General features: G+C 33.0%; 3 protein-coding genes across 5 annotated transcripts; 2 read left to right on the top strand and 1 right to left on the bottom strand.

The window, feature by feature from the left end:
• The first annotated feature begins 12,799 nt into the window (after positions 1 to 12,799).
• On the top strand, positions 12,800 to 16,827 carry LOC120068496 (putative glycerol-3-phosphate dehydrogenase [NAD(+)] 1, cytosolic). 2 transcript variants are annotated; one of them, XM_039020282.2, is made up of 6 exons: positions 12,800 to 13,255; positions 13,371 to 14,036; positions 14,365 to 14,586; positions 15,113 to 15,360; positions 16,204 to 16,343; positions 16,463 to 16,827. In XM_039020282.2, the coding sequence occupies exons 2-6, from the start codon at positions 13,385 to 13,387 to the stop codon at positions 16,587 to 16,589; spliced, it is 1,389 nt and encodes a 462-aa protein (XP_038876210.1). In that variant the 5' UTR covers positions 12,800 to 13,255; positions 13,371 to 13,384; the 3' UTR covers positions 16,590 to 16,827. The 2 variants fall into 2 exon arrangements, with proteins under 2 accessions (XP_038876210.1, XP_038876211.1); XM_039020283.2 differs by having other exon boundaries at positions 13,247 to 14,036.
• A 1,190-nt stretch (positions 16,828 to 18,017) lies between these two features.
• On the top strand, positions 18,018 to 20,630 carry LOC120067146 (uncharacterized). Of its 2 annotated transcripts, XM_039018591.2 has the most exons (4): positions 18,026 to 18,351; positions 18,836 to 19,135; positions 20,185 to 20,253; positions 20,355 to 20,630. In XM_039018591.2, exons 1-3 carry the CDS (start codon positions 18,089 to 18,091, stop codon positions 20,249 to 20,251), a joined length of 630 nt encoding a protein of 209 aa, XP_038874519.2. In that variant the 5' UTR covers positions 18,026 to 18,088; the 3' UTR covers positions 20,252 to 20,253; positions 20,355 to 20,630. The 2 variants fall into 2 exon arrangements, with proteins under 2 accessions (XP_090164191.1, XP_038874519.2); XM_090308065.1 differs by having other exon boundaries at positions 18,018 to 18,351; positions 20,185 to 20,630.
• A 2,132-nt stretch (positions 20,631 to 22,762) lies between these two features.
• Positions 22,763 to 26,127, bottom strand: LOC120067144 (mitochondrial phosphate carrier protein 3, mitochondrial-like). The gene is made up of 6 exons (XM_039018590.2): positions 25,552 to 26,127; positions 24,935 to 25,296; positions 24,785 to 24,828; positions 23,528 to 23,742; positions 23,326 to 23,450; positions 22,763 to 23,233 (listed from the first exon to the last, which is right to left on the bottom strand). Exons 1-6 carry the CDS (start codon positions 25,843 to 25,845, stop codon positions 23,170 to 23,172), a joined length of 1,104 nt encoding a protein of 367 aa, XP_038874518.1. The 5' UTR covers positions 25,846 to 26,127; the 3' UTR covers positions 22,763 to 23,169.
• Between the last annotated feature and the right edge of the window lie 870 nt (positions 26,128 to 26,997).

The raw sequence follows: 26,997 nt of genomic DNA, 5'->3' as shown, positions 1-26,997 counted from the left end.
TTACAAATCATTTCCTTTTCAATTCCTCTCTTAATTACAAATCCTTTCCTTTTTTATTTTTATTCAATCTCCACCCTTCATTTGCAATCATATCCAATGATCAAAATTTATCCCTCTTGCCTATAAATTCAACTTGATTTTATTCTTCATTCACACACCAAAAAGCTATCAAGTTTTAAGCTTTCAATTCTCTCTACTCTCAAATTCTTGTTCTCCTTGCTCCTAAATTGGCCTAGTTATTTAGAGGTAATATTGTGAGGTTTTCTTTTAATTTTTGGGAATTGTATTAAGATGTGGGTACACCTTGGGTTGTGAGAAAAAGAAATTGGTTTGATCCTGAACCAATAAAAAGGATCTCGGGTTTCTCTTCAGCCTAAGAAAAAGAGGGTTGTGTGTCGGTTTGATCCTCACCTGCAAGAGGATCACTTAGTGAAATACCCAAGAAGAAGTCTTGGAGAGTGGAGTAGACAATTTGCGGAACCACTATTAATTCTCGGTGTTTTCTCTTCCTCTCTCTTTTATTTCTTGTTTTCAATTTTTTGCTTCTTGTCTTAGTTATTTTTTAATCTTTCCTAATTGCATGATTTAATTTTTAGTGTGTTATTTAAATTTATCCTTGATTAAATTGTCTTTAAATTTGAAGTTATCATAGCTTGCATGATTTAAGTTTTGTCTTGCATAAATTTTCTTTAATCAAATTAGTGAGTTAACTTTATTGAGCTTTGTTTAAAGATAAAATTATTTTTTAAAAATTGGTAGTCAACCCTATTCACCCCCTCTAGTGTTGTCTTTAGAACCTACAATTGGTATCAGAGCGGATAGCTCAGTTTTCTTATTTCAAAAAGGTTTTATAATTTTTTTCTTGATTTTACATTCTTTTTTTTTTAATCTTATTAAATCTAGAATTTTTTAATTTTTGTAAAAAGTTTGAAAAATTGAGTTTTAAAAGTCGTTTTCATTAGAATTTTTTTTTTCTTGAAAATTGGTTATTAAAACCTTATTTTTTTTCTCTACTTCTTAATCTTTTGAATTTTTTAAGGTGGAAATAATTATGCATGGTGGAAAATTAGGATGAGAATTTATTTGATTTCTATTGACTATAATCTATGGGAAATTGTTTCTAATGGTCCTTTAATTCCTACTAAGATAGTTGATAATAAAGATATTCCTAAGGAAGAAAAAGAGTTTAATGATGAAGATAAAAAGAAGTTTTCTATTAATGCTAAAGTCATGAACTGTCTGTTTTGTGCTTTATGTCCTGATGAGTTTACTGCATGTAATTCTGCTAAAGAAATTTAGGATATGCTTGAAGTAACTCATGAAGGAACTAATCAAGTTAAAGAGTCAAAGATTAGCATGTTAGTTCATAATTACGAATTGTTTAAAATAGATGCAAATGAAACTATATCTGAAATGTTTACTAGGTTCACGAATATTGTTAATGCTTTGAAGGGATTAGGAAAATCTTATACCTCCTTTGAAAATGTGAGAAAAATTCTTAGATCATTGCCTAATAGTTGGGAAGCTAAGGTGACGGCGATCCAAGAAGCAAAAGACCTCTCAAAACTTCCACTGGAGGAGCTCGTTGGATCTCTCATGATACATGAGATAATCATGAAGGCCAATGTGGAATAATATGTCAAAAAGAAGAAGAGTCTTGCATTAAAGTCCACTCAAGTTCAAAAGGACTCTGAAACTGAAGTTGAACTAAATGATGAGGAGTTCGCTTACTTGACCAAGAAGTTCAAAAAGCATTTTAGGAAAAGGAACTTCTCAAAGAAAGTCAACAATGAAAGCGTATCTGAAAGTGAGGAAGAAGTAGCAAATCTGTGCTTTATGGCTTTTAGAGACGACGATGACGACGATGATGAGGTAAGTCCTAAAAACCTTACTTTTGATGAGCTCATTGATGCATATAATGAAGTTAAAATTGAATTTGAAAAACTAGGTTGCAAATATATGTCTCTTAGGAAGAAAAATGCTAAATTAGCTCTTGAAAATAATAATTTATTAATTGAGTAAGATAATCTAAAAGAGAAAAATGAGACATTAGGAAAAGATCTAGATTTATCTAAATCAAATTTACATGCTTTAAAAGAAGAGTATAAATTATTAGAAAATAAAAATGAAAATATTTCAGCTACTCTTTTAAAGTTTACAAATGGGAAAAAAAATTTAGATATCATGATGGGTAAGCAACAATGCATATTTGATAAAAAAGTGGTTTAGGTTATAAACCTCACAAAAAATAAAAGAAATTTACAAACTACTTTATCAAAGAAGGTTCTATTATTTGTCATGCATGTGGAAAACATAGTCATAAAGCTTATACATGCAATTTAAGAAAAATCAATATTATGAATGAAAAGAGATGGATTCCTAAATTTTTGTTAGGTAACCTCCAAGGACCCAAACAAATTTGGGTACCTAAGATTACATCTTGAGAATTAATTCTCTCAGGTATGTTTGAGATCCATAAAGAATAAGTGGTACTTGGACAGTGTTGTTCAAAACATATGACTGGGGACCACACAAAATTCACATACCTAGAAAAGAAAGATGGAGGATACGTTACCTTCGGTGACAATAAAAAGGGTAAGATTATTGGCAAAGGTAATATTAGTAACGGTTCGAATTTTCTTATTGAAAATGTTTTGTTGATTGATGGTCTAAAGCATGATTTATCAAGTATTAGTCAATTATGTGATAAAGGATATAGAGTAATTTTTAGTGATAAAAATTGTACAATAGAAAATGCATCTGATGGAAAAGTTCTGTTTGTAGGAAATAGAGATAAAAATGTTTATACTATTGATCTATTAAATTGTCCTATAGTAGAAAATAAATGTTTATCTGCATTTAATTTCAAATATTTCTAAGAAATCCCTTGTTAGATGTCTTCTAAAATTAAACTTTGAAAAAGATAAAGTTTGTGATGTTTGTCAAATGGGTAAACAAACTAAGTCTTCTTTCAAACCAAAGAAAATGGTTTCTACTTCTAGACCTTTGCAACTATTACATATGGATCTTTTTGGACCTATTGCAAGTCTAAGTGGAAAACATTATGCTTTTGTTATAGTTGATGATTTTTCGAGATTTACTTGGATTTTATTTTTATCTCATAAAGATGAATCTTTAAAATCTTTTATTAGCTTTTAAAAAAGAATTCAAAATGAAAAAGGTTTTATGATTTCGAAAATTAGAAGTGATCATGGAGGAGAATTTGAAAATGCTTCTTTTGAAAATTTTTGTGAAGAAAATGGAATTTCTCATGATTTTTCCTCTCCAAAAACACCTCAATAAAATGGTGTCATAGAAAGGAAAAATCGATCTTTACAAGAATTAGGTACCTCCATGCTTAATGAATATGATTTACCAAAATCTTTTTGGGCTGAAGCTATTAATACTGCATCTTATGTAATGAATCGTGTTTTAATAAGACCTGTTTTAGATAAAACTTCTTATGAGCTTTTTAATAATAAAACTCCAAATATTAGCTATTTCAAAGTCTTTGGTTGCAAATATTTTATTTTGAAAGACAAAGAGAAACTTGGAAAGTTTGAGTCAAAAACGGACATTGGCATATTCTTAGGATATTCTACATGTAATAAAGCATATAGAGTTTTTAATAAAAGAACTCATGTACTTGAAGAGACGACGAATGTTGTTTTTGATGAAACACATGTTACCACTACAAAGCTTGATAAGGATGAAAAAGGTAAAAACGCATATATTAAAGCTTATAGAGGTATAATCGGATCCTTGCTTTACTTAACTGCGAGTAGGCCTGATATTATGTTTAGTGTATGCATGTGTGCTAAATTTCAATCATGTTCTAAAGAATCGCACTTGCATGCTATAAAAATAATTTTTAAATATTTGCTTGGTACCATTGATTTAGGCTTATGGTATCCTAAAAATGCATCTTTAGATTTGATTGCATATTCTGATGCTGATTTTGCTGGTAGTCTAATTGATAGAAAAAGTACTAGTGGAACATGTCATTTTCTAGGTAGTTCTTTAGTATCTTGGTATAGTAAAAAGCAAAATTCTATTGCATTATCTACCACTGAGGCTGAGTATATTGTTGTTGCTAGTTGTTGTTCTCAAGTTTTATGGATGAAACAAACGTTGCGTGATTTTGGTTTAAATTTTGAACAAGTACCAATCTTTTGTGATAATACTAGTTCAATTAATTTAACTAAAAATCCCATTCAACATTCTAGAACAAAGCATATAGATATTAGACATCATTTTCTTCGAGAACATGTGCAAAATAAAAATATTGTCATTAATTATGTTAATACTGAGAACCAGATAGCAGATATTCTTACAAAGGCATTAAATGAAGAAGCCTTTTGTAAAAATAGACTTGCACTTGGTATTATTAGAATTGCCTAATTATGTTTGATAGGGGGAGCATTATTCATATGAATTTATGTGTTATAATTTATTGAGGGGAGCATTATTTGTATGATTAAGAGGGAGAAAAAAAATCACTTGTATATCTTTTTGTTGATAACAAAAGGGGAAAAGTATTTTTGGTATTATGGTGGTTTGTCATCATCAAAAATGGGAGATTGTTAGCTTTAAGGCTTTAATCAAATCAAGTATTTGGATGATAACAAACTCAGATTTTTTGTACTAATATTTTCAGTTTTTTAGAGTCACTATCTTGTAGAGCTCGGAAAGACGATTCCAACGCAATTTGAATCGCTCAAATCGGAGTTCAAACGAGAAAGTTATAAGCAAAAGAAGATTGAGAGGAAATCCAACGTGGCAGTGACACGTGGCACCTTGTTGGCGTGGCAGCTTACGTGGCACACAAACGGTCAGTTTTGATGACGTGGCACTCTAATCGGTCACTTTTTGCTGACATGGCACATGATGTGGCAACCGTGGACGAATAAGATAATGACAAGTGACAGCTGGTATTTAAAAAAAAAAACAAAGAAAAGGAGGAGAAATCGTTAATTGACGCGCGAATCAATAGTATGGTGACACGTGGCGCAGTTTAAGATTTTTCAGCCTTTTCAAATTTGATTTCCTTCTTAAATTATCATCCTTCAAATCTTTTTTATTCTCCAAATCCCAATAATTCCAATTTTTCAATTCCTCTCTTAATTACAAATCCTTTCTTTTTCTATTTTTATTCAATCTCCACTCTTCATTTGCAATCATATCCAATGGCCAAAATTTATCCCTCTCGGCTATAAAGTCAACTTGATTTTACTCTTCATTGACACACCAAAAGCTATCAAGTCTTAAGCTCTCAATTCTCTCTACTCTCAAATTTTTGTCCTCCCTGCTCCTAAATTGGCCTAGAGTTATTTTTGTGAGTTTTGTTTTAGTGCTCCACTTGTGTATTTAGCCTTCAAGAGGCTAAATACACAAGTTGAGCACTCAAAAAAAAAATTAAAAGAAAACCTCACAATATTATCTCTTGAAGGCTAAATACAAAAGTTGAGCACTAAAAAAAAACTCACAAAAATAACTCTAGGCCAATTTAGGAGCAAGGAGGACAAGAATTTGAGAGTAGAGAGAATTGAGAGCTTAAAACTTGATAGCTTTTTGGTGTGTGAATGAAGAATAAAATCAAGTTGAATTTATAGGCAAGGGGGATAAATTTTGATCATTGGATATGATTGCAAATGAATGGTAGAGATTGAATAAAAATAGAAAAGGAAAGGATTTGTAATTAAGAGAGGAATTGAAAAATTGGAATTATTGAGATTTGGAGAATAAAAAGGGATTTGAAGGATGACAATTTAGGAAGGAAATCAAATTTGAAAATGCTGAAAAATCTTAAACTGCACCATGTCACCATACTATTGATCTGCGCGTCAATTAACGATTTCTTCTTCTTTTTCTTTTTTTTTTTTTTAAATATCAGCTGTCACTTGTCATTATCTTATTCGTCCACGGTCGCCACGTCACTACCACATCATGTGCCACGTCAACAAAAAGTGATTGGATGGGGCACCACGTCAGTTGTCACATCATCAAAATTGATCGTTTGTGTGCCACGTCGGATGTCATGTCAGCAAGGTGCCATATGTCACTGTCACGTTGGATTTCCTCTCTAATCTTCTTTTGCTTATAACTTTCTCGTTTGAATTCCGATTTGAGCGATTCAAATTGCGTTGGAATCATCTTTCCGAGCTCTACAAGATAGTAACTCTGAAACACTGAAAACATTAGTACAAAAACTCTGAGTTTGTTATCATCAAAATACTTTGTTTGATTGAAGCCCTAAAGCACAATGAATATGAATCAAATACATTGTTCTAAGACGATATATTGTATAAATTGTATTGTTCATGCACTTATCAAATATACACTAATTTAATTCTAGAAAATTTAGATATATAGTGCTATATATATAAAGTAAACTTCTCTTATATGCTTCTTTTAGTATTATTATTTTATAAAAAATTGAATATTAGGAAGAGCAAAAAAAGTAAATTAGGTCATATTTTTGTGTAAAATAGTAGCCCATTATACTTCAATTGTGTAATTAGGTATATTTATTTAGGCTATATGTGTATAAAGCCCAAATTTAATTTAACACAATTTTTTTTGTCCATTGGTCAATTTAACTAGCTCAAAAATTTACAATCATTTTTAAAAGTTAGTCAAAGTGACAAAAGTCTATGAAAATTTATTTCAAAACATAGTAAAATCAAAATATCAAATTATTAGAACAAAAAATTAAATAAATTATAATTTTAGTCAAATCCCTATTTCAAAATTTAAAATATATATATATATATATATATATATATATTATTTCTTCTGAATTTTTTGTTTACCTTAAATTTAACTATATTAAAATAATTAAGACAACAAATTTAAACTAATCCAAAATCTAGCCATTGATTAAATATAAAAAAAAAAATATTTCACAAAACTCAAGATTTAAAATTTGCACTTCATTCTCAGGCTTGCACTTCAAACACGGACTTCTTAAACCCAAACTTTCAAATCCTGCATTTCAAACACGACTATCTAAACCTCCCAGCCTAACCCTTAAGCTTAACATTCCCAGGTTTAAGAGTCCTAACCTGCATACCAAACTATGAAACCCGGATTTCTATTTTCCTTACTTAAGCAAGTGATAAAAGGAATTAACTAAGTGAAAGTTAAATCCTAAGTTAAGGGGAAGGAAATTTCTAAGTGTTAAAGTAGATTTTCCTTGAATAATTTAAGTTGAGCTTTAATTGGTAAAATTGCAATGAAATTTGTATAATAAATAGGTTGTTGAAAACAGTTAGTGTGATTGGTGAAAGAAAGAATGGAGATTTGAAAGAAGAAAAATATGGAAATTGAGTTTGTGAAATTTCGGCTAAGTATAGAGAAGTTATGTGAAATGCGTTATAGCTGAAGAACTGAGGAAAAAATGGAATTTATGTGAAATGTGAAAAATATGGGAAATTACTTTGAAAAAATTTAGAAAATCCGTGTAAAAGTATCACAAAGTGGTGAGCAAACGTGTACGAAGAACAATGATCGCAGTAGCTAAGAGCGAGATCGTTGAGAGTGGACAGCGAGATCGTTGAGAGCGAGATCATTGAGATCGAGACCAGCGAGATTGGAGAGGAAATGGGAGAGAGCGAGATTGGATAGAAGATGGGAGAGAGCGAGACCAGCGAGAAAGCTAGAGAGAGCGAGACCATCGAGAAAGCTGGAGAGAGCGAGAGTGGAGAGAAAAGTTAAAGCTGGAGAGAGCGAGATTGGAGAGAGTAAGACCAGCGAGATTGCTGGAGAGAGGAGAGTGAAGAGAGCGAGACTAGCGAGAAAATGGGAGAGAGCGACACTGCCAAGAGTGGAGTAAGCGACACTGCCGAGAGCGGAAAGAGCGAGAGCGCCTATGTGTTAGCCTTGCTTTGTCCGATTCGAACGTCACGCCTACGCCTCGCCTATGCATTAAACGGCCGAGCAAGTTTCTGGGCGATGTATTTGGACGCATTGGGGTGGATTATGCATGTAAAAACCCTAATTTGAATAAAAACAAAGCTTGAAAACGTAAGGAAAAACGTCAATTAAAATCTAGGTGTCCGATTAAGAGAAATTCTTAAACCCTAAGAAATTATGTTGGATGCGTTTGGGAAGAATACATTGAACCAAGGTGAAGTCAGCTTACGTTGATAAAGGAAGGATTAAACATTTAGCCATGCAGCCAAGTAGGTGTTGTCAATCCCACGAGCAATTTGAAGACAACTCAGTATCTGCTCTGCCACTAAAGGACGAAAAGACTTGTAACCATTGATAGGTGGTTACTGTTAATATTGTACACATGCTACTATTGTTCATATAGGGACTAGAGTTGTGGGTTTTGGGACTTGTAAATCTAATGTTGTAAATATTCTAAACATATTAAGTTTCTAAGTTAATAAATTGTGGGCCTAAAGACATCCCGTTGCATATGAATTATAATTGGTATCAGAGTTATTAGGCAGTAAGTGTCAGCCCAAGGGTTGGTAACTGCTGCAGTCACGCCTTTCTCTAGGCTAAGAAGGTGGTCGGGGGCGGGGTGTGACACAAACGCCTCCTTTAGTCCCTTTATTTTTGTTCTATGTTTAGCAATTTCCCAAGTTTTTAAAGTTTCAAACTTATTAAACACAAAATTGAAAACCCACATGTTATTGACTCAACCCTACAATTTCCCAAGTTTTTAAAGTTTCAAACTTATCAAACACAAAGTTGAAAAACCACATGTTATTGACCCAACCCTAAACTTATAATTTAAGTTTTACTTAGGTCTGCTAATCATTTCGTTTCTTGTTTTTACTTTTTGAAAAATAAGTCTATTTTCTCTCAATCTATTTTCATCTTTCTTAATTACAAGAATTGAATTCTTATCCAAATTCCAAAAACAAAACACAAGTTTTCAAAATCTTTTCTTTTCGTTAGTTTTCAAATTTTGGCTTGGTTTATTAGAACAGTGGTAAAATATAGATAACAAATCAAGAAATTTAGATGTTGAATGAGTGTATATAAGCTTAATTTTCAAGAACAAAAAAAATAATAAAAACAAATAAATAGTTACCAAACAGGTGTTAATAATCATTTTATCATTAATTTTAAATTTATAAACACTACTTTTCTTTTTTGTCTTCTTAGGGGTCTTTTGGTTTAAGGTTTTATAGATGTGAATAGGATACTTGGAAATAAGATGTTTAAGAATCAAAGACGACTGTGTTTGGTTGTGCATGAGAAATGCTATCAGAGTTTTATGAACAAAAATTATGTTTGTATTTAATTTATGCATTGAAAATCTTATATAATTTTAATAGATTAGTTATTAAAAAAATGGTAAAAATATAGATGATAAATTAAGAAATTTAGATGTTGAATGAGTGTTATTAGTTTAATTTTCAAGAAAAAAAACTAAAATATAAATAGTTACTAAACAGGCGTTAATAATCATTTTATCCTTAATTTTGTAAGGTTAAATTTATAAACACTACTTTTCTTATTTGTTTTCTTATGGATCGTTTGGTTTAAGGTTTTATAAATGTCTGGGAATAGGATATGTGTTTGTGAATTAAATATGACTGTGTTTGGTTATCCGTGAGAAATACTATCAGAATCTTATGAACAAAAATTATGTTTGTATTTAATTTATGCAAGAAAATATTATATAATTTTAATAGATTAATTAATTAAACAATAAATATCCTTCAAATTTATAAATAAATAAGAATTAATAATCATTTTAATTAAAAATATTTAAAATGTGAAGAATTTATAATTAAACTTAACCAATTAATATATTTAAGGAGCGTCATATTAATTATAATCTAATACTTAATCATTTTTATAATTAATTAAGTTCAACATTAATAATTAAATAATATAATATAATATAAAAATATATTTTAATAAATAATATATTATATAAAATAAAAATATGATATATTAATAAAGAATACTAAAAAAAGATTTTTTAAATACGATAGGTTAATAATGAATGAAGTAATATCAATCAATCACAATAAATAATTAACTGATTATAAATAATCAATAATGATTATATGTTGATAAAGAATGGTCAAATTAAAATTAATCTCAATAAATTATTGATTGATTATTAAAAAAATAATAAAAAAAATATTATTATTATTGAAAAATAAATTTTTGTACTAACTAAATTTAACTAATCTTAGTTTACTAATTAAATATATTTAAGATATTATTAGTTAATTAATGAATAATTTATGTAAAAAAATAATTACATTCATTTAATAAATTTTTATTATAAAAGTAAGTTAAATAAATATTTTAATAGATTTTTATCGTTTTATTAAATAAATATTTATATTAATTTGTTTAAATTAATATTATCTAATTAATTATATTTCAAATAAAATTATATATAAAATGAAAAATAGATGGAGATGGGAAAAAAGAAAACCAAATAGAAAACCCTTGTCTATGGAAAACGAGGATGCTTGGGAATAGTTTTTTCTTGGTTGAAAACTATGAAACAAACATAAGATTTGGATATCTGTGTCATTTAAAATCCTCCAACTAAACGACCCCTTAGAGAAGATTCCTAGTACTATGGTAGTATGAAAAAATTTCCACATTAATTCCCTTCATTGCTTGCCACAATGGTAGTATTTAATAATTATATGAGGTCTATATAACAGATAGTTAATAAATCATTTAGGAGTTGTTTGGGGCGTTGAATTGAGATATGATGTCTGGAGTTCATATGTTTGTGAAGTTCATATATCTATGGAGTTCACATGTCTGTGATTGAAGTGCAAAGTTATATGATCTCAGTTCATATATCTGTGTTTGAGGTGCAAAGTTGAGTTCACATACGGATATTTGTTACAATTTTTTAAACTCTAAATAATCTGTTTTTATGATTACTATTTATATTTATAATTTTTTTTATTCAAAATTCTACCCATATCTGTTTGAACAAAATATGGATTGCAACAATTAATTTGTTTGGAAAAAAAAACATTTTCTTTCTTTCTTTCTTTAGTAATGAACAATAATTAACTCACTACATTTTTTTTTTTTTGTAAAAATATGGTTAAATAAAATGAGAAACCAAAAAGAAATCAAAACATTTGATTCCTAATTTTTTCCCATGAATTTCATCATCTTCTTCTTCTTTTTCTCCATTTTCTTGTTGTTACTCTATATTTTTACTCTGTCGTAAATATTTTTCAATTGAATTTCCCCTATAATCTTAGCAACCAATGAATGGCACCATGTTTTTCCAATAATTTCACTTTCACTTCCTCCAAATTGGAGGATTGTCAGATAACAAATCTTTATTTTTCATTAATTTTTGCTATAAAATATTTTAGGAAAAAATCTTCATTTTATGGTATTTTTTGTTATATGTTGCATACTTTTCGACTACATAAATATTTTTTTCTAATATTCTTAGCACTCATTTGATATGTGGATTCAATTAAATAAAAATATATTTTATAAATTTCTACAAATAAATATTGACTTGATGTAGACAAAATGTTAATATTTATATAATCAACAATCCTACAACATAATTTAATAGTCACCGGTTTTATAATAGCTGAAAATGGTTGTCAAAGTTGATTATCAAAGATGATTTTTCTGGAGTTTGTAGTCGAAGGTGATTGTCAGAGCCTAAAGTTGATCGCATGAAAGTGGTATCGGAGTTGGTTGCCAAAGTTTTTCATCAAAGGTGGTTGTCGAAGCTCAGAATTGGTCATCGGAGTTGATTGCTTGAAGGTGGTCATCGAAGTTAATCATCGAAGGTGATTTTTGGGGGTTTTAACTGCCCTGATAGATGGGAAGAGCCTTAGACTTCCGCCGGAGTTACCGTAGGAACATGCCAAATCAACCTAGGAACTTCACCAACAAACTCCACACGTCTCGGAGTTTGTAGTTGAAGAAAGTTATCGAAGCCTACGAAGGTAGTTGTCGGAACCTGAAGTGGGTCGCCGAAGTTGTCATTGATAGTGTTTGTCAAAGCCCGGAGTTAATTCCTAGAGTGTGACAATAATAGTCGCCAACAGTGGCCGATGTGTGGAGCCATTAAAAACATTGGAAGAATAGAAAGTTAGGGTGAGTGAGTTTATACCAACTCAACTCCACCAACATTTAAAGTTGGTGGACCAAACATTGAGACCAACTCAACTCATGTTGGTGAGTCAAACATCTCCTTAATGGCACGTCAAATAATAGATGGGGTTGGTACTACGTTAGTAATAGACCTTTTTTTTTTTTTGATTTTTCTTACGGTTTTCTTGCTACTCTTACTTACTTTCTTGGGCCCGACTGATGGATGACCCAAAAATTAAGCAAAAAAATGTGAAATGTCCCCTTTTTGGGGAAAAAAATGTTGAATGACCCTTTGTTGACGTCAAATTGAGGTGAAATTACCAAAATAATCTCGTGTGCACCTGGAAAAGCAATTTCGCTCTCGCACGTAAAAAAGATCCATTTTTCTTTCCCTTCTCGACGATCTCGCTCTCGCTGGTCTCGCACTTCCATTCTTCACCGGTTTTGCTCTTTCTTTCCTCACACAATCTTGTCAGGCGTCCGTCATCAACAATCACTCTCCTCGGAGCTGCTCGTGTGAACTCACTGTGCTGGAGAAGAAGAAGACGTAGTGGAGAAGAAGTCGGGAGAAAGGAAGAGGAAAAAGAAAAAGAAAAAGAAAAACATGGAGAAGAAAACAAGAAAGCAAAGATAATATTGTAGTGATCATGACATCATCAAAGAGTCGTTAGACATTTTGAACCCTTAAAATGGATCTTTTGGATCATTGTCTCTACTTTCTAACATTGAAATAAAGTCATTTTTAAAAACTTAATTTTGGTTATCAATGTGAAAGAGTTTATCCATCTTCATTTGAGCTCGTATGCTATTGTTTTTCTTCTCGATTCTCTATTATTCCTGATTCACGGATGACAGAATCAAAAGTTCCTAAAGAGTCTGGTTTGCACTTGTTCTGCTTTTATTCGAATAACTTGGTTTCGAGTTTTTCGTTGTCGATGTCATTTTCAGGTAAAAGTTGGATTTGAAGACGTAAAAGAAACTTCGAAGATCTTCGTTGACTGCGCCGTGGCGGCAGATTGTCAAATTCGTATTTAAATTGCATTTCTGCGCGCTGGATTACGCGGTTCTTGATCGGTGTCGATGAATCTGTCTTTTGCGTCTCGAATTTCGCACACATGTCGATTTGTCTTGGGTCAATGATAGCTGGAGTATGAAAAAGCGTAATCGCGTTTCGATTTCGGTACGTAAAAACGCTTAGTTTAGGAAATTTTTGTTTTCTTCCTACAAAAATCTGATTGAATTCGATTTACAAACAAGCTATTTAAATCCCGAATCTCAAATTCTGATTCTGCAAGTTCGAAAGAAGAAAATGGTTGATGCAATCGACAGCAATAGCCATTCAAATGGCTCAATTCAGAACTCGAACGGTTCAATGGAGGAGAAGCTTGACGATCTGCGTCGTCTATTTGGAAAAGCGAATGGGGATCCACTGAGGATCGTGGGTGTTGGAGCTGGTGCTTGGGGCAGCGTCTTCATTGCCATGCTACAAGATAGCTATGGCCATTTGAGAGAGAAAGTTTTGATTAGGATTTGGAGAAGACGTGGACGAACAGTAGATAAAGCAACTGCAGAGCATTTATTTGAAGTGATAAATTCAAGGGAAGATGTGTTGAGAAGATTGATCAGGCGATGTGCATATTTGAAATATGTAGAAGCTAGATTAGGTGACAGAACTTTGTATGCGGATGAGATATTGAAAGATGGGTTCTGCTTGAATATGATTGATACGCCTCTCTGCCCTTTGAAGGTTGTCAACAATTTGCAGGAGGCTGTGTGGGATGCTGACATTGTGGTGAATAGCTTGCCTTCGACCGACACCCGCCAAGTGTTCGACGAAATGAGAAGGTATTGGAAAGAGAGATTAATTATGCCTGTTATCATTTCTTTGTCAAAGGGTGTGGAGGCTGAATTGGAGCCTCAACCACGGATAATAACTCCTACTCAGATGATTAACAGCGCAAGTAAGATTGCTTCCTATTGGGATTTCTTTTATATTTTTTGGTAGTGAAAAAATTTATATTAATAGCCATAGTTTGAAGTTTCTAAGTGTAGTAATAACTTAACATGATGTGGTATCAGAGTAAGAGATTGAGTTTCAATTCTTATAGTATTGTTTCTTTTCGACGTTATATGGAATTGTGCAACTATAGCCTTATTTCGAGAAAATATTGTAAATATTTTGCACTAACATATGGTATTGCCCCTTAAGTTGTGTCATTATGGTTTTCTTAAATTATACAGAATCCTAAAATTTGTCAGAAGTCTAAGACCCGTATTACTGATTTGCAGCTGGAGTTCCTCCGGAGAACATTCTTTATCTCGGGGGACCAAATATTGCCTCGGAGATTTACAATAGGGAATATGCCAATGCTCGAATTTGTGGAGCTGAAAAGTGGAGAAAATCCCTGGCAAATTTTTTGAGGCAACCACATTTCATTGTGTGGGACAATGGCGACCTTGTTACCCATGAAGTAATGGGCGGATTAAAGAATGTCTATGCCATTGGAGCCGGTAACACTAATTTCCTATTCGTTTATTAAATGTCTTAAATATTTGATGGCCATAGGAGACATGTCAATATAGTTTTAGTCTTTTCGTTCTGTATCTTGGCTGCAACTTTTTATGTTTAATCTAGTTTTTAGAAATCTTTGGCTTAAATTAGTTCCAGATCTCAAGTTACAACCAGAAAAACAAATATTATTGCATCGTATTTATTGAGATCACTGTAAAAGTTTTGTGAATGAAGGGTTCAACTTGGTTTATATTTTTTTTTATAATTTACTTTACTTGACATGGATTGATGGTTTATGCGATAGGAAAGTTGAGTAGACGATCATGATGAGTGTGGACTGTGCATCATTTTAGAAAACTCTTCACATTTTAGTCAAATTTCACGTGAGCATTATATTTTTAGGATCCAAACTTTTCCTTCTGCCTCTTTCCCACTCATATGCTGCATGGATGAAAAAACCCACATAATGGATTGATCTTCATTGCCTCCCTGGGTTAACACGGTAAAATTTCATTTCTTGTACAGGAATGGTGGCAGCTTTAACAAAAGAGAGTGCCACAAGCAAGGCGGTATACTTTGCACACTGCACCTCGGAGATGATATTTATTACTCATCTATTGGCCGAAGAACCAGAGAAATTGGCGGGACCGTTACTGGCCGACACTTATGTTACTCTATTGAAAGGCCGTAATGCGTGGTATGGGCAAAAATTAGCTGAAGGAGAGCTGAGCCTCGAAATGGGTGATAGCATCAAAGGCAAGGGTATGATTCAGGTACGTTATTTATATAAGTGAGAAGTAGGAACACCATTTTTGGTATATGTTAAAATTTGCTGAAAGGGTAGAATAGACAAAATGACTTAGCTTAGAAAACATTATCGATGATCTTTATGACTTTCTTTCAAAAAAAAAAACCGAATAATCATAGCAACTATTGGCCCACGGGAGTTCACTTGGGTTGTACAAGTCTGAAGTCGAATTATTTTCCTCTGAGCTGTTGTACATTGTGATACTAAAACCATGTTTCTTGTCTTTCTTTTGGTGTAAATCACAGCATCTTTTTATTCATAATAGCCTAGCTTATTTAATCTCCAATGGGAGAGCTCGTCAATAGATGGCGGAGTTTAATCTCCTTTATTCCATCCATTAATGGAATTATCTCGTATTAAAAAAGAACATGTTTCTTGTACTTGTTAATCTTTGAGTGCTGTACACCGATCTGGTGATAAATGGAGGGGGCTTCTATGATCGGGCATCTTTGACTTGATCATAGGTGCATGTTTGTGTGTGTGTGTGTTATAGCATGACAGCAGCATAATCTTGAGAGAGCAAGTCTGGTAAGGCAAAAACAAGGAGTACGGCTTTGCTAGATTCAAATTGGGGTGTTCATGGTTGGGGAATGAGTTAGTGAATTGAGATTGATTCAAGTTGACTCAAAAACTAGTTTTGAAAGAATCACGTACCAACCATCCCATTCCTAAATTGCACCAAAACCAACCTCAAAATCTCATTCGGCTTTCATGGGGTTTTCTTTTTTTTTTTTTTCCTTCTCTCATCAGTTATTTAACGCCCGAGATATATGTCAGAGTGAATTTGACAGAGAGATCATTCTTGCAGGGAGTTTCTGCTGTGAAAGCATTTTATGAATTGCTCAGTCAATCCAGCTTGAGTGTTCTACACCCTGAAGATAACAAACCTGTTGCTCCAGTTAAGCTTTGCCCAATTTTAAAGATGCTCTACAGTATACTAATAACAAGGTATGAAGAAATTCAGTTCATTTGCTTTTATTCTCTTCTGTGGATTTTGTTTGAGTTATACAAAAGGCATTAAAGTACCCTATGGTCCTGCTAATTACTTTCATTCTTTGTATATTTAGGGAATTTTCATCAGAGGCCATTCTTCAAGCCCTAAGGGACGAAACGATAACCGATCCTCGAGATCGTATCAAGATTGCACAAACTCATGTTTTCTATAAGCCATCGCTTCTCGGCCAGCAGCGTTAACAATCTTCAACAACTTCTTGTATGTATGTAGTCTTGTTTGAATGTAGAACTTGATGAAGTGAGCATTTTTGTTGAGTATATTTTCTTTTTATAGGAATTTATTTAGGGTTTGTTTTTCCCCTTTTTGTATAGGGTGATGAAGCTTACAGTGGGTATTAAATTGCCTATATGGAATGTTAAGCCAAATGTAATGAGGGTTTCTTCTAGTTTATCATATTCATCTTTTCATTTCTTTTCATTTTATTTTTATTTTCAGTTGAAATTTTTATTCATTGTTTTAAAAAGTTCTCACAGGAAGAAAATGGTTCATATTCTGAAAAACAACCCAATTATAGAAATTAAATTGAATTTTCTAGAAGCATGAAATTCAAAATGAAATCCGGCACTTTATGGATAGAAATACTAAGCATAACGATATTTTTAATTTAGTTGGTAAAATGTGATTTAATGTTGCATCATTTTCTTGTTTCTCAAACTAATACGTTTACCAAGCATGTTTTGCTAACTCAAATATACTGTTTAAATGCTATTTTAGTTTCTATATTTTTTTACTTTGATTCTTATACTTTTAAAATGTTAATTTTGGTTCCTATACTTTTAATTTTTGTTCATTTAGTTTCTATATTTTAAAAATGTTCATTTTAGTTTTTGTATTTTTAACTTTGATTCATTTTAGTCCTTGTACTTTTAAAAAATTGTCATTTTGGTCTCTTCATTCTCACTTTTAAATGATGGTCATTTTTCTTAAAGTTCAAAGACTAAAATGAACCAAAATTAAAAATATAATAACCAAAATGAACATTTTTAAGTATGTGGACCAAAATGAACTAAAACTAAAAGTATAGGGACCAAAATGAACATTTTTATAGTAAAGGGACCAAAATAAACAAAAATAAAAAATATAAGGACCAAAATAGTATTTAAACCCTCCAATATATATTCGCTGCAAGGCCGTTGAAATTTTGGTGGTAGCTATATACATCAAAGACTTGATGCATTATTGTGATTAACAAAGTTAATTAACTATACACCAGTGATTTTGATGCATCACCTTCAATTAGAATGTAATACAAGTCTATATATTTCTATACTAATATATTAGTAATAGCAATTGGATTGTACATTATTTTATTAGAGTTTATTAGAGACATACTTCTATAATAAAACGATAATATGTTTATAATTTACAGTGGAACAAATAAAGTATGAATAAATATATCATTGATAAACTTCTATCATTATCTATCATTAAAATCAGGAAGCTCGGCCTTTAACATTTTTTTTTGCGCCTTAATTGAACCTGTTTGACATTTTCCATGGGTTGAAGGTAAATTTTGGTATATTTATAATTATTTTTAAGTTGGGCTATTTTTGCAATATTTTGCCCTCGTTTTGCTATATATGCAAGAGCCCTTGAAAAAATGAGATACTAAATATAAACAAAAATAGAGAAGAAAAAATGGAACTACACGACGTCGTTCGGTATTGAGCTGGGTCGGATGACAAAGAAAGAAAAACCCGACTGCTATGAAAAAGCGGGTCATGATTTCGTAAACGCAGAACAAGAAGAGAGAGAGAGAGAGGGAGAGAGAGAAACAAAAATGTCACTGGTAGACTACGCTTCATCGGACGACGACGTGCCGGCAGCGGAGGAGGAGGAGGAGGTGGCGGAGGATAATCGGAAGAAGTCGGAAAACCGCACCGTCGCAGAGCCTCAATTCCCCAAGCACGAGCCGAGGCCTAAATCTCCTCCCGTCAACCAGTAATCTTTCTTCCATTTCTTCAGATTTTCTAATTCCCTAGCGGAAGAGTTCCTATACGGATTGCTTTGTTTCTTTTTCACTATTCCTATCGAATTTCAATCATTTTCCTCTCCTGATTTTTCATAAACCAAATAGGTTTTGTGTTTGGACTTAATTACTACTTGTTCACCCCCGAACAATTGGAGGTTTTATACCAGTTCTCCTTAATTTTGTACTGTATCTTTCAGGAGGGTTGTTATTAGTTAAACTGGGAGGAAGGGAGGTTGTTGTACTTGTACTTCCAGTTCCAGATGTTGTTGAGTGGTTCTTTAAAGATTAACGATGTTGTTCTAGTACTGTTGAGTGGCTTTCCGCTTTTAAGAAATGCTTTAGCTGCTGATTCAATTATCTTGACCTTGGAACAACATATTTGCTGTTTTTAGATTTGTTTTGTGTTAGGACAGGTTTAATTTATTTCCTTGTGATTGGCTTTGTACTCTGTAGGCCCATTCTTAAGCCAAATCAACAATTTGAAACTAAAGAGGAGCCTTCTGTGCCTTCGGTTGAGCTTCCTGATGCTTCTTTACTCTTGAATTCTCCTTCATCCTCTAGTCTTTTTAGTGGTAGCGATCACTCTTCTCGAGTGGCAGCAGCTATGGCTGCCAATGCATCTCGCAAGAGAGAAACAAATGTTTTAGGATCTTCTCTTCCTAGGAGTAAAGTTCCAAGATCGAGCTTGCCTCACTCTAAGAATGTTCCGGATACTTCAGGCAGTTTGTTGGTTCCACCTCAGCTTACTGGAAGGTTCGTTCTAATGTATTTCTAATTTCTCCTTATTTTCCTTTTGTTTATGCTAGTATTTGCTTTCACTTAAAGCTAATGACATTGTTCCCTGAATATGTGATACCGCTAGGAAAAGAATAATTGGGTTTGATGCATTTATATATAGTTTATGGAGTCTGCACTCGGTGATGAAAATGAAATCATTTCAAAATCTTGCACATGCTGATGAGTACATTAGCATAGTTCATCAGGGACTAAGGTACACGTATCCTCATGAGGTGACAGATTGAAAAGTTGCATTCATTCTTCAATTAGGAAACAAAATGAATAAATAAATACATATTCCTATGGGCATGTGGAGTATGCTAGATAGAAACTAATTCGGTTTGATGCATTTTTATATAGTTTATGAAGTCTGCACTCGGTGTTGAAAATCAAGTCATTTCGAAATCTTGTACATACTGTCGTGCTAATTAGTACATTGGCATAGATAGATTCATAAGGTACATGTATCGTTATGAGGTCATAGATTGAAAAATTTTGCATCGTTCTTCTATTAGGAAACACAATGAATAATTAAATCATGTCCCTATAGCCTTTGGGCCTATGTGCATTCTTCTAGCCTAGAAAATTGTAATAAGTTTATGTTGCTCCACCTCAACGTGGATAACTCCTTCATTTATTTACTATCCATGAAAGAGCTCTCTAGTGTCCAATGAAAACCTATGATACTAGGTTTGGAACACGATCATAATGGCAATGTAGAACTAAGAAGTTATGTATAAGAAAAACTTGGTTTGTGGACTTCTGGCCATGAATAGTATGTAAAAGCATATTGTTTTAATCAATATTAATGTTTGAAACTTTATTAATACGCTTGGCTCTATTCTATCTAAGTAGTTTTCCTCTAGGGGGAGTTCTCTCTACCCACGGCCCTTAAGTTGTTATTGTTCTCTTTTGGAATATATTCCTTTTGTTTCCTATCAAAAAGAAAGAGAGAAAAAAGGTTCGAAATGTAGTAATATGAGTGAACTCTGATTGCAATTCTGCAATTGGTTTGCCTTTGCCAGGAGTAACATTGTTACTGAAGATATAAGCAAGCTGTTTGTGAAGAAGTCAGCCAAACCTCCCTCGTAATGGTTATTGTCCCTTTCATTAATAGTTGTTAGCAGAAGTTTCAGATTGATTGGTCTAATGCAGTTGTACAATGTGAAGAATAGTGTACTGATGTTTACTACAGATAATGTGAAAGGAGAATGAGCAATGGCCGAAGTTTTGGTGCTTGTCTCTTCAATCGGTTTTCAGGAACTGCAATCATTTGTGATTTATGTGCGGTACATGAACCTTTTCCTCCTCCAGTAATTAGCATAACGTTATTCCTTTTCTAGGATGATTAGTCTTAATGCTTATTTTTAATTAACTTTAAAGAATTAATGTAGCATAAGGTGCTCATATGATATCTTAATATGCACTGTTATCTTAATCGTGAGTAAATCAAATTTTGTCAATGTTCTCATATGGTGAGCATGGTTTGGAAGTTCACTTTATGGAGCTGAGAGTGTAATATCGTAAGAAGAAGTTCACTTTATAGAAAAGTAAATCGGAAATTGTTTTAAGTATTGAGATTTCTGTCTATTTGATTCCTGACTGAACTTTAGATGGATAGAAGTCTCAATGTCAGGGACTAGACTTATAATTTAATTAAAAAAAAAGAATATACTGTTGAGTTTGGCAACTTGTAAGATGGAAAAATCAAGTTAGAAAGCTGTAATGGCAAATGAGTATGGTATGAGTTCCTCTATAGGAACTAGAAAGCATGCCTAAAGGCATTGTATGAGTGAGGACTTGTCTAGAATTATATTGGCAATAGAGTCGTGCCACGATAGGAAGAACTTTGTAAACAATCAAGCTAGTAGATTAATCGAGGCTAAGACGGGTTACCACGTGCCATTCTTGGATGATTCCATAGTTAGGAAGTATTTTAGAAGCAGCGTAACCAATTTCTGGATTAGAGTAAGGATAACCCGTACGTTTGTCCCAAATACTTTTCTTGGTCAAGGTATAGCAAAGCATGTGTCCCAAACATACTTAAAAAGGGTTCGTATTAGTCAAGAATAGATGTCTGTATGCTTTTTTAATTCAATAGTTGTAAGGGTGAAGGATCGATTCATTGCCTCGTGGAATGATAATTGATGTCTTATTCTTTGATATTCAGTTTAGCGAATAGTTGTGTTAATTGTCATGATTCATGGCATTGCATCCAAGCATTTATGGAGCATGATCCCCATATTGAAGCCCATTTTTTGGGTTTGTCCTTTGAATCTATATCATTGGATTTTAGTAGACCTATCCTTAACCTCCATGTCTTTCCACCACTCGTATCAGATGCCTCTACAGAAATCCCCTAGTGCTTGAATCATTGGTGATTCGCGACAATTTTAATTGAATGCAAGGTTGGGTAATTATAGGGAGACACCAAGCTACTGATCGTCCAAAGTTGTGAAAATGGGTAAACAAGAGTTTGAATTAACTTTCCAAGTAATTTTAAAGAAAAATGTGATCTTAAAGTTAAAGTGATTTCTTAACGATCACATTAAAAGCACTACAAAATTTTCAAATTCCATTTAAAAAATTCAAATAATGTTGAAATTACCAAACGACCCTCAAGTTTATTGCTTCCCTTTAAGGTCCATTTGATTAAAATACGATGTAATCCAACATAAGTCACTTAAATGTTTACAAGATACATATATCTTTGAAAAAGTGAACTTAGCTCAATGATAATTAATATGACCTTCCATTTTAAAGGTTGAATGTTCGATCCCTCATCCTAAAAAATTGTTAGTACTAAAAAAAAAATCGAGTAGGACACCCTTCTATGCAATGGATGGTCTAAAACCAATTGGTTTTAGGTACCTAATGTCACGCTTCCATTATGAAGTGTTTTTTCAGTTTGAAGTTTGTAGGCTCAATACTTGCAAAGAAATTATTGGAAGAGGTAGTCACATTTGACGTTTGGATTATTGACTGTATATGAGAAAAACTATAGAAGTACAAATTTTGTAATCAATGATTATCGGGAACATAGAGAGACTTTCAAACCTACCTTTAGACTTGTACCAGAATTAATGGAAGGGTCCGTGAGAGTAACCTTCAAAAACATATTTAAGGTTTAAACAACCTGGGCAAAATAAGGTGAGAATTCGTATACAAAGTTATGACTTATGCTTTCTTTGTTAGATATAGTTTTTGTCTTGCATTTTCAAATCATGATAGTTTTGAGATAGACACTTGTATCAAAATCCTCTAAATTAATTCAAAATTAAGAATTTATATTGATTCAATTATTTGTAAAATTGATCAAATTGATCAATATGAACATTTATATTGATCAATATGAACATTTATATTTATATGGATAACTATCAATATTTTAAATATTATATCAATATCTAGCCGCGTATTAATATGAATAACTATCAACATTTTAATCTTGATGGATCTCTAATATCAATATAATGATCCATTTAACATATGTTAAGAAAACACTTCGAGGTAAATTCGTAACAAACTTAGTAAATTCAAATTCCAAGAGCAAAAAAGAGAGGCTTTTTAGCTTACCAAGAATAGAAGAAGAGAGATGAAAACTCAGCCAAATCTTCCTTTGCCCATTTTCCTGTCAGTTTATTTGGACAAGTTTCTTCCTGACATGGGTACAACAAAATACATCATATGCTCATGGTTTTAAAACCATCAAACTGCAATTCTCTATCCGAATTCTGAACTACTACAAACAAATGAGTATCCCAAGTTAAGCAAAGGATGAGATCAAAACCATCCTTGGCCGAACAAATTCAATGAATACCGAGTAAAGAAGGGTGTAACGAAAACTGAATGGAAAAGGGTCCATCCATTCTATGAAGAGATTCTTCCAGCTTCGAGGACTATAAGCATCATTCTAAAATGGTTATGTTTATTCAATTTCCTATGAAGAGGTTTCTCCTCAACTTGTAATAAAAACAACAAAACTCCGGTTGGTCAATCAAGCATCAACCTCACGCCTTCACGAGCTCAGCAGCAGGTGCAGGGGCAGCAGGCGCCGGGCCACCAGTAGTAGGCCTGGTCGAAAGAAAATGACAATGTGACTGATGGCTCTCAAATGAAAGGGAAAATATAATACAAAGGTTTGGCTATTGGGATGAACTACTTACAGTCCAACAAATACTTTGAAGGCATCGTAGATACCCCACTGAGCACCAGTAAGAGTTCCAATCATCACAATACGGAGGGGTAGCCCACGGGTGAAGAGACCCCATAATCCGAGCTTCTTGACAGCCTGCGCAATGAAAAATCACGAGTTAAAAAAAAGCAAATGGCACGAGAACAAAGTAGAGCTCCATCAGCAGCACTTACATCACCAACAGTTGCTCCTTTGGCGTTGTTTAGGAACGACACAAGATTATCAGCAGGATGAGACACAATAGCACAGAAAACACCCGCCACATATCCACCAGCAAAACTAACACCAAGCTGAAGAGATTTGCTGCACTGGTCCTTTGGTGTGGGAATGGCATACTTGTATAGCATCTCGACTATGGTCTCAAAGGATGCAAACTTCATCATCGTATCTGAAAGAAAAGAACCGGTCATTAAAAACAAAGCAATGGCTTGAAGCTAAGTGCAAGACATATTAAAATCACAGCTTGTCGACTTGAAAAAAAAGCACAAAAAAAAAGAAGAAAAAACACATAATACTAGGCTTTGCAGCAAAACTCAAATCTATGTCACAAATTTCGGCTTTCAAATCACCCAGAGCCAAATTGAATTTGATGGTCCTTTTTGCAGGATACTTCGTACAAGGTGAAATAAAATAAGAAATTTGACCACGTATCTAATGATTGCAACTAGAAATTTTCCAAAGTCAACTTAGTGAACTCTAAAAAGAACCTTCGTATACAAATGGTTCGGGTAGAGAGATGGATTAATCTTTGGTCCATAAAAATAGAGCAATAACTAAAAGTAAGTTTAAAAAATATCTCCACAAATAATTTTTTTTTAAACGCCACTTGAAGATACAAAAAATATGGAAATACAATACAAAATTCCTAAAGTCGTACAACATCACTATCAAACAACAAGAAAGACCCAGGAATGCCAACTGTAACTTGGAGCACAGTGCACCAGACAATGCACATAGACATTATATATTAACGACCAAGCATCTATAAAACCAGCAACAACTTCCTAAGTATCAACAAATGAACAAGATTGTGAACTATAATCCATGGCCCCACCAATTAATAAATTAAAACAAAGTCAATTTACTATTAAAAAAAAAAAAAAAAAAAAAAAAAAACTATCAGCCAGTTTCTCATGAAATTAATAATAAGAAGATATTCGAATTTCCATAGTAGAAAATATGTAACAAAAAAGAACGAGCACCAATATAAAGGTTAATAAACATTAAAATCAGTATACGAGTTAAAGGAGAGTGCTTGTAATAATAGCTAAGCATACCCCAATTTTAAAGTATCAGTCACCATAGTTCCAACTCTTGTATATATGTGTGTGACAGTGTGCGAAAACATGACCATTCAATGCAAGAAAAGGTAACGGGAGCAAAAAGGGCACAAATAGGTTAAAGATCAGAATTGTTCTTTATTAACTTACATGGAATCTGGCGTCCCCAGAGTGGAACAATACCCTTGTACAACCTGCAATTACAAACGAGTAGTAACCCATCAATCCATTAAAACATCCAGAAATCTTTCCACCTGTCACTTAGAAAATGGGGGATGAATAATTTATAGCAGTACGTACCCTAGAGCTCCTTCGGATCTAACGAACTTGGGAAGTCCATCTGCTAGACCTCTAGCAAAACCAGGCTGAGTTTGAACCCGAACCTTCACTGCTTCGAAAGGGCAAAGTGCAATATCAGCAATCACCTCAGCAGATGCAGAACCGGCAAGGTAGATCAAGGTCTTGTACTTAGCTGCGTACTCAGGTCCAGCAATATCAGAGTAATACTTCTTAAAGAACTCGTAGAACCCAAACTTACAGGCACCCTGTGCACTGTATCCAAGGAGAGTAGGCACCCAACCCCTGAAGAAACCCCTCACACCCTGCTCCTTGAGCAAAACTCCAAAACCAGACGAAATACTTTTGTATTTCGCAGGATCAATCTAAACAAGCATAAGACCGTCGTTAACTTCTTAATAGCAGATCCAGCCTATAATATATCAGCCAAGTTATAGATCCGATCCATACAAAATTCAACAACCACAGCCAAAAAAAACCAACACACAAAATAAAAACCTCCTAAAAAAGCGAGAAAATCCACAGATCTGAATCAGAGAACGACGAAAAAAATTTCAAAAATCCCAAACACAAGTAAGCTAAGCAGAAATGTAAAGAGAGAAATCGAAGATAAAACGAACCTGCATATTGCATTTAACCAAATCAAGAGGAGTAACAGCCATATGCGTGAGACCACAGCTGAGAATTCCACCAAAAGTACAAGCAGTGTAAAAGGCTGGCGAGTACAACTCGATCTTCCTAGACGGCTCAGTTGGAGCGGGAATAACAAAGCTTTTAGGAGGAGAGGAAACGGCATCGAAAGTGGGTGAAGATTGAAGCATCTTCTTGAGAGGGAGGGTTCGGGTGGAAGAAGGGGAAGAGTAAAGGAAGCTGGGGATCAGAGATTGGCGAGAGGGTTTATCAGAGAGCGCCATTGGAGATGGGACTTAGAGGTGAAGGAAGTGAAATTAGCAACAATGGAGAAGAAGAAGAGAGGAAGGAACCCTAGAAAGAGAAACCTCTCCCAATATCTCAACGCCAAATTGCTTTGATTCTCTCTAATGGAGAAAGGGGGGTTTTCGATTTGTAGTTGCTTTTATAGTCAACGGGCAGGTATGACGCTGCCCGGTCTGCCCTCTTTTTGTTAATAAGGATTCAACGATCAACAGCTGCGATTGAGTCTAGAATGCGTATTGTTAAGAGAATAATCTTACATGTGCTTAGTCTAATTGTAGCTTTTAGTGTAATTTTTCTTTTTGGTATCTGTTAGGACAAACCTAAATAATTCGGACTACTTAGTCTAAGGTTAGGTGGGGTAAGTTTTAATTTTGGGTTGAGTTTAATATTTTATATTTTTTGGATTTAGTTGGATTTGGATTACATTTTTTAAAATTTGGACTTACCCAATTTAACTTGAATTTCTAATATTATTAGAAAAGTATTTATATTTTTTTTATGGTGTTTGTTTAAAGTTTGTAATAAATATCTTGAATTTTGACATTTAACATTTGAGTTTTGATGAAATTTTAGTTATTAATATGTGTTACAAATTTAAGTATTTTAAGTTAATAAAAAATATATATTAAAAAAGAAGAAAAAAAAACAAGCTGACAGTCCAATCCAACCCAACCTAACATCATTCGGATAGCCAATTCGACCAACTCAAATTTTCTGGTAATCCAGAAAATCTCCTTAATTCAACCTATATATAGTCCCTATTATTTAATTATGAAATTCATATGCGAAATTTGAAATTTAGGAAAATATGCTTTTGTTCCTGAAATCTGAAAATCAAATTTTAATTAAACTTATTATTTAGGTTTATTTTGGGATTGTTTTAACTTAAAATAATTGTTCATAATAAAGTAAATATGTGTTTAAATGTAAAAGAAAAAAGTATTGTAAAATAGGGATGGAATAAAATTCTTAATAATTAGTTGAGTAGAGGCATGGAATTTTTTAGTGGGTAAATCTCAAAAACTTATATGATTAGAAACCAAATGCATGTCCGGAAGTAATTTTGAAATTGTTGAAATCACTCTTGTCGTATTCAAAATCATTTCGAAAGTATATTTTTAATCACTCAA

The sequence above is a fragment of the Benincasa hispida genome, chromosome 12 (genome assembly GCF_027475165.1).
Source record: "Benincasa hispida cultivar pf3 chromosome 12, pf3_genome.v1.1, whole genome shotgun sequence".
Lineage (NCBI taxonomy): Eukaryota > Viridiplantae > Streptophyta > Magnoliopsida > Cucurbitales > Cucurbitaceae > Benincasa > Benincasa hispida.
This window is presented reverse-complemented; position numbering and strand designations above follow the sequence as displayed.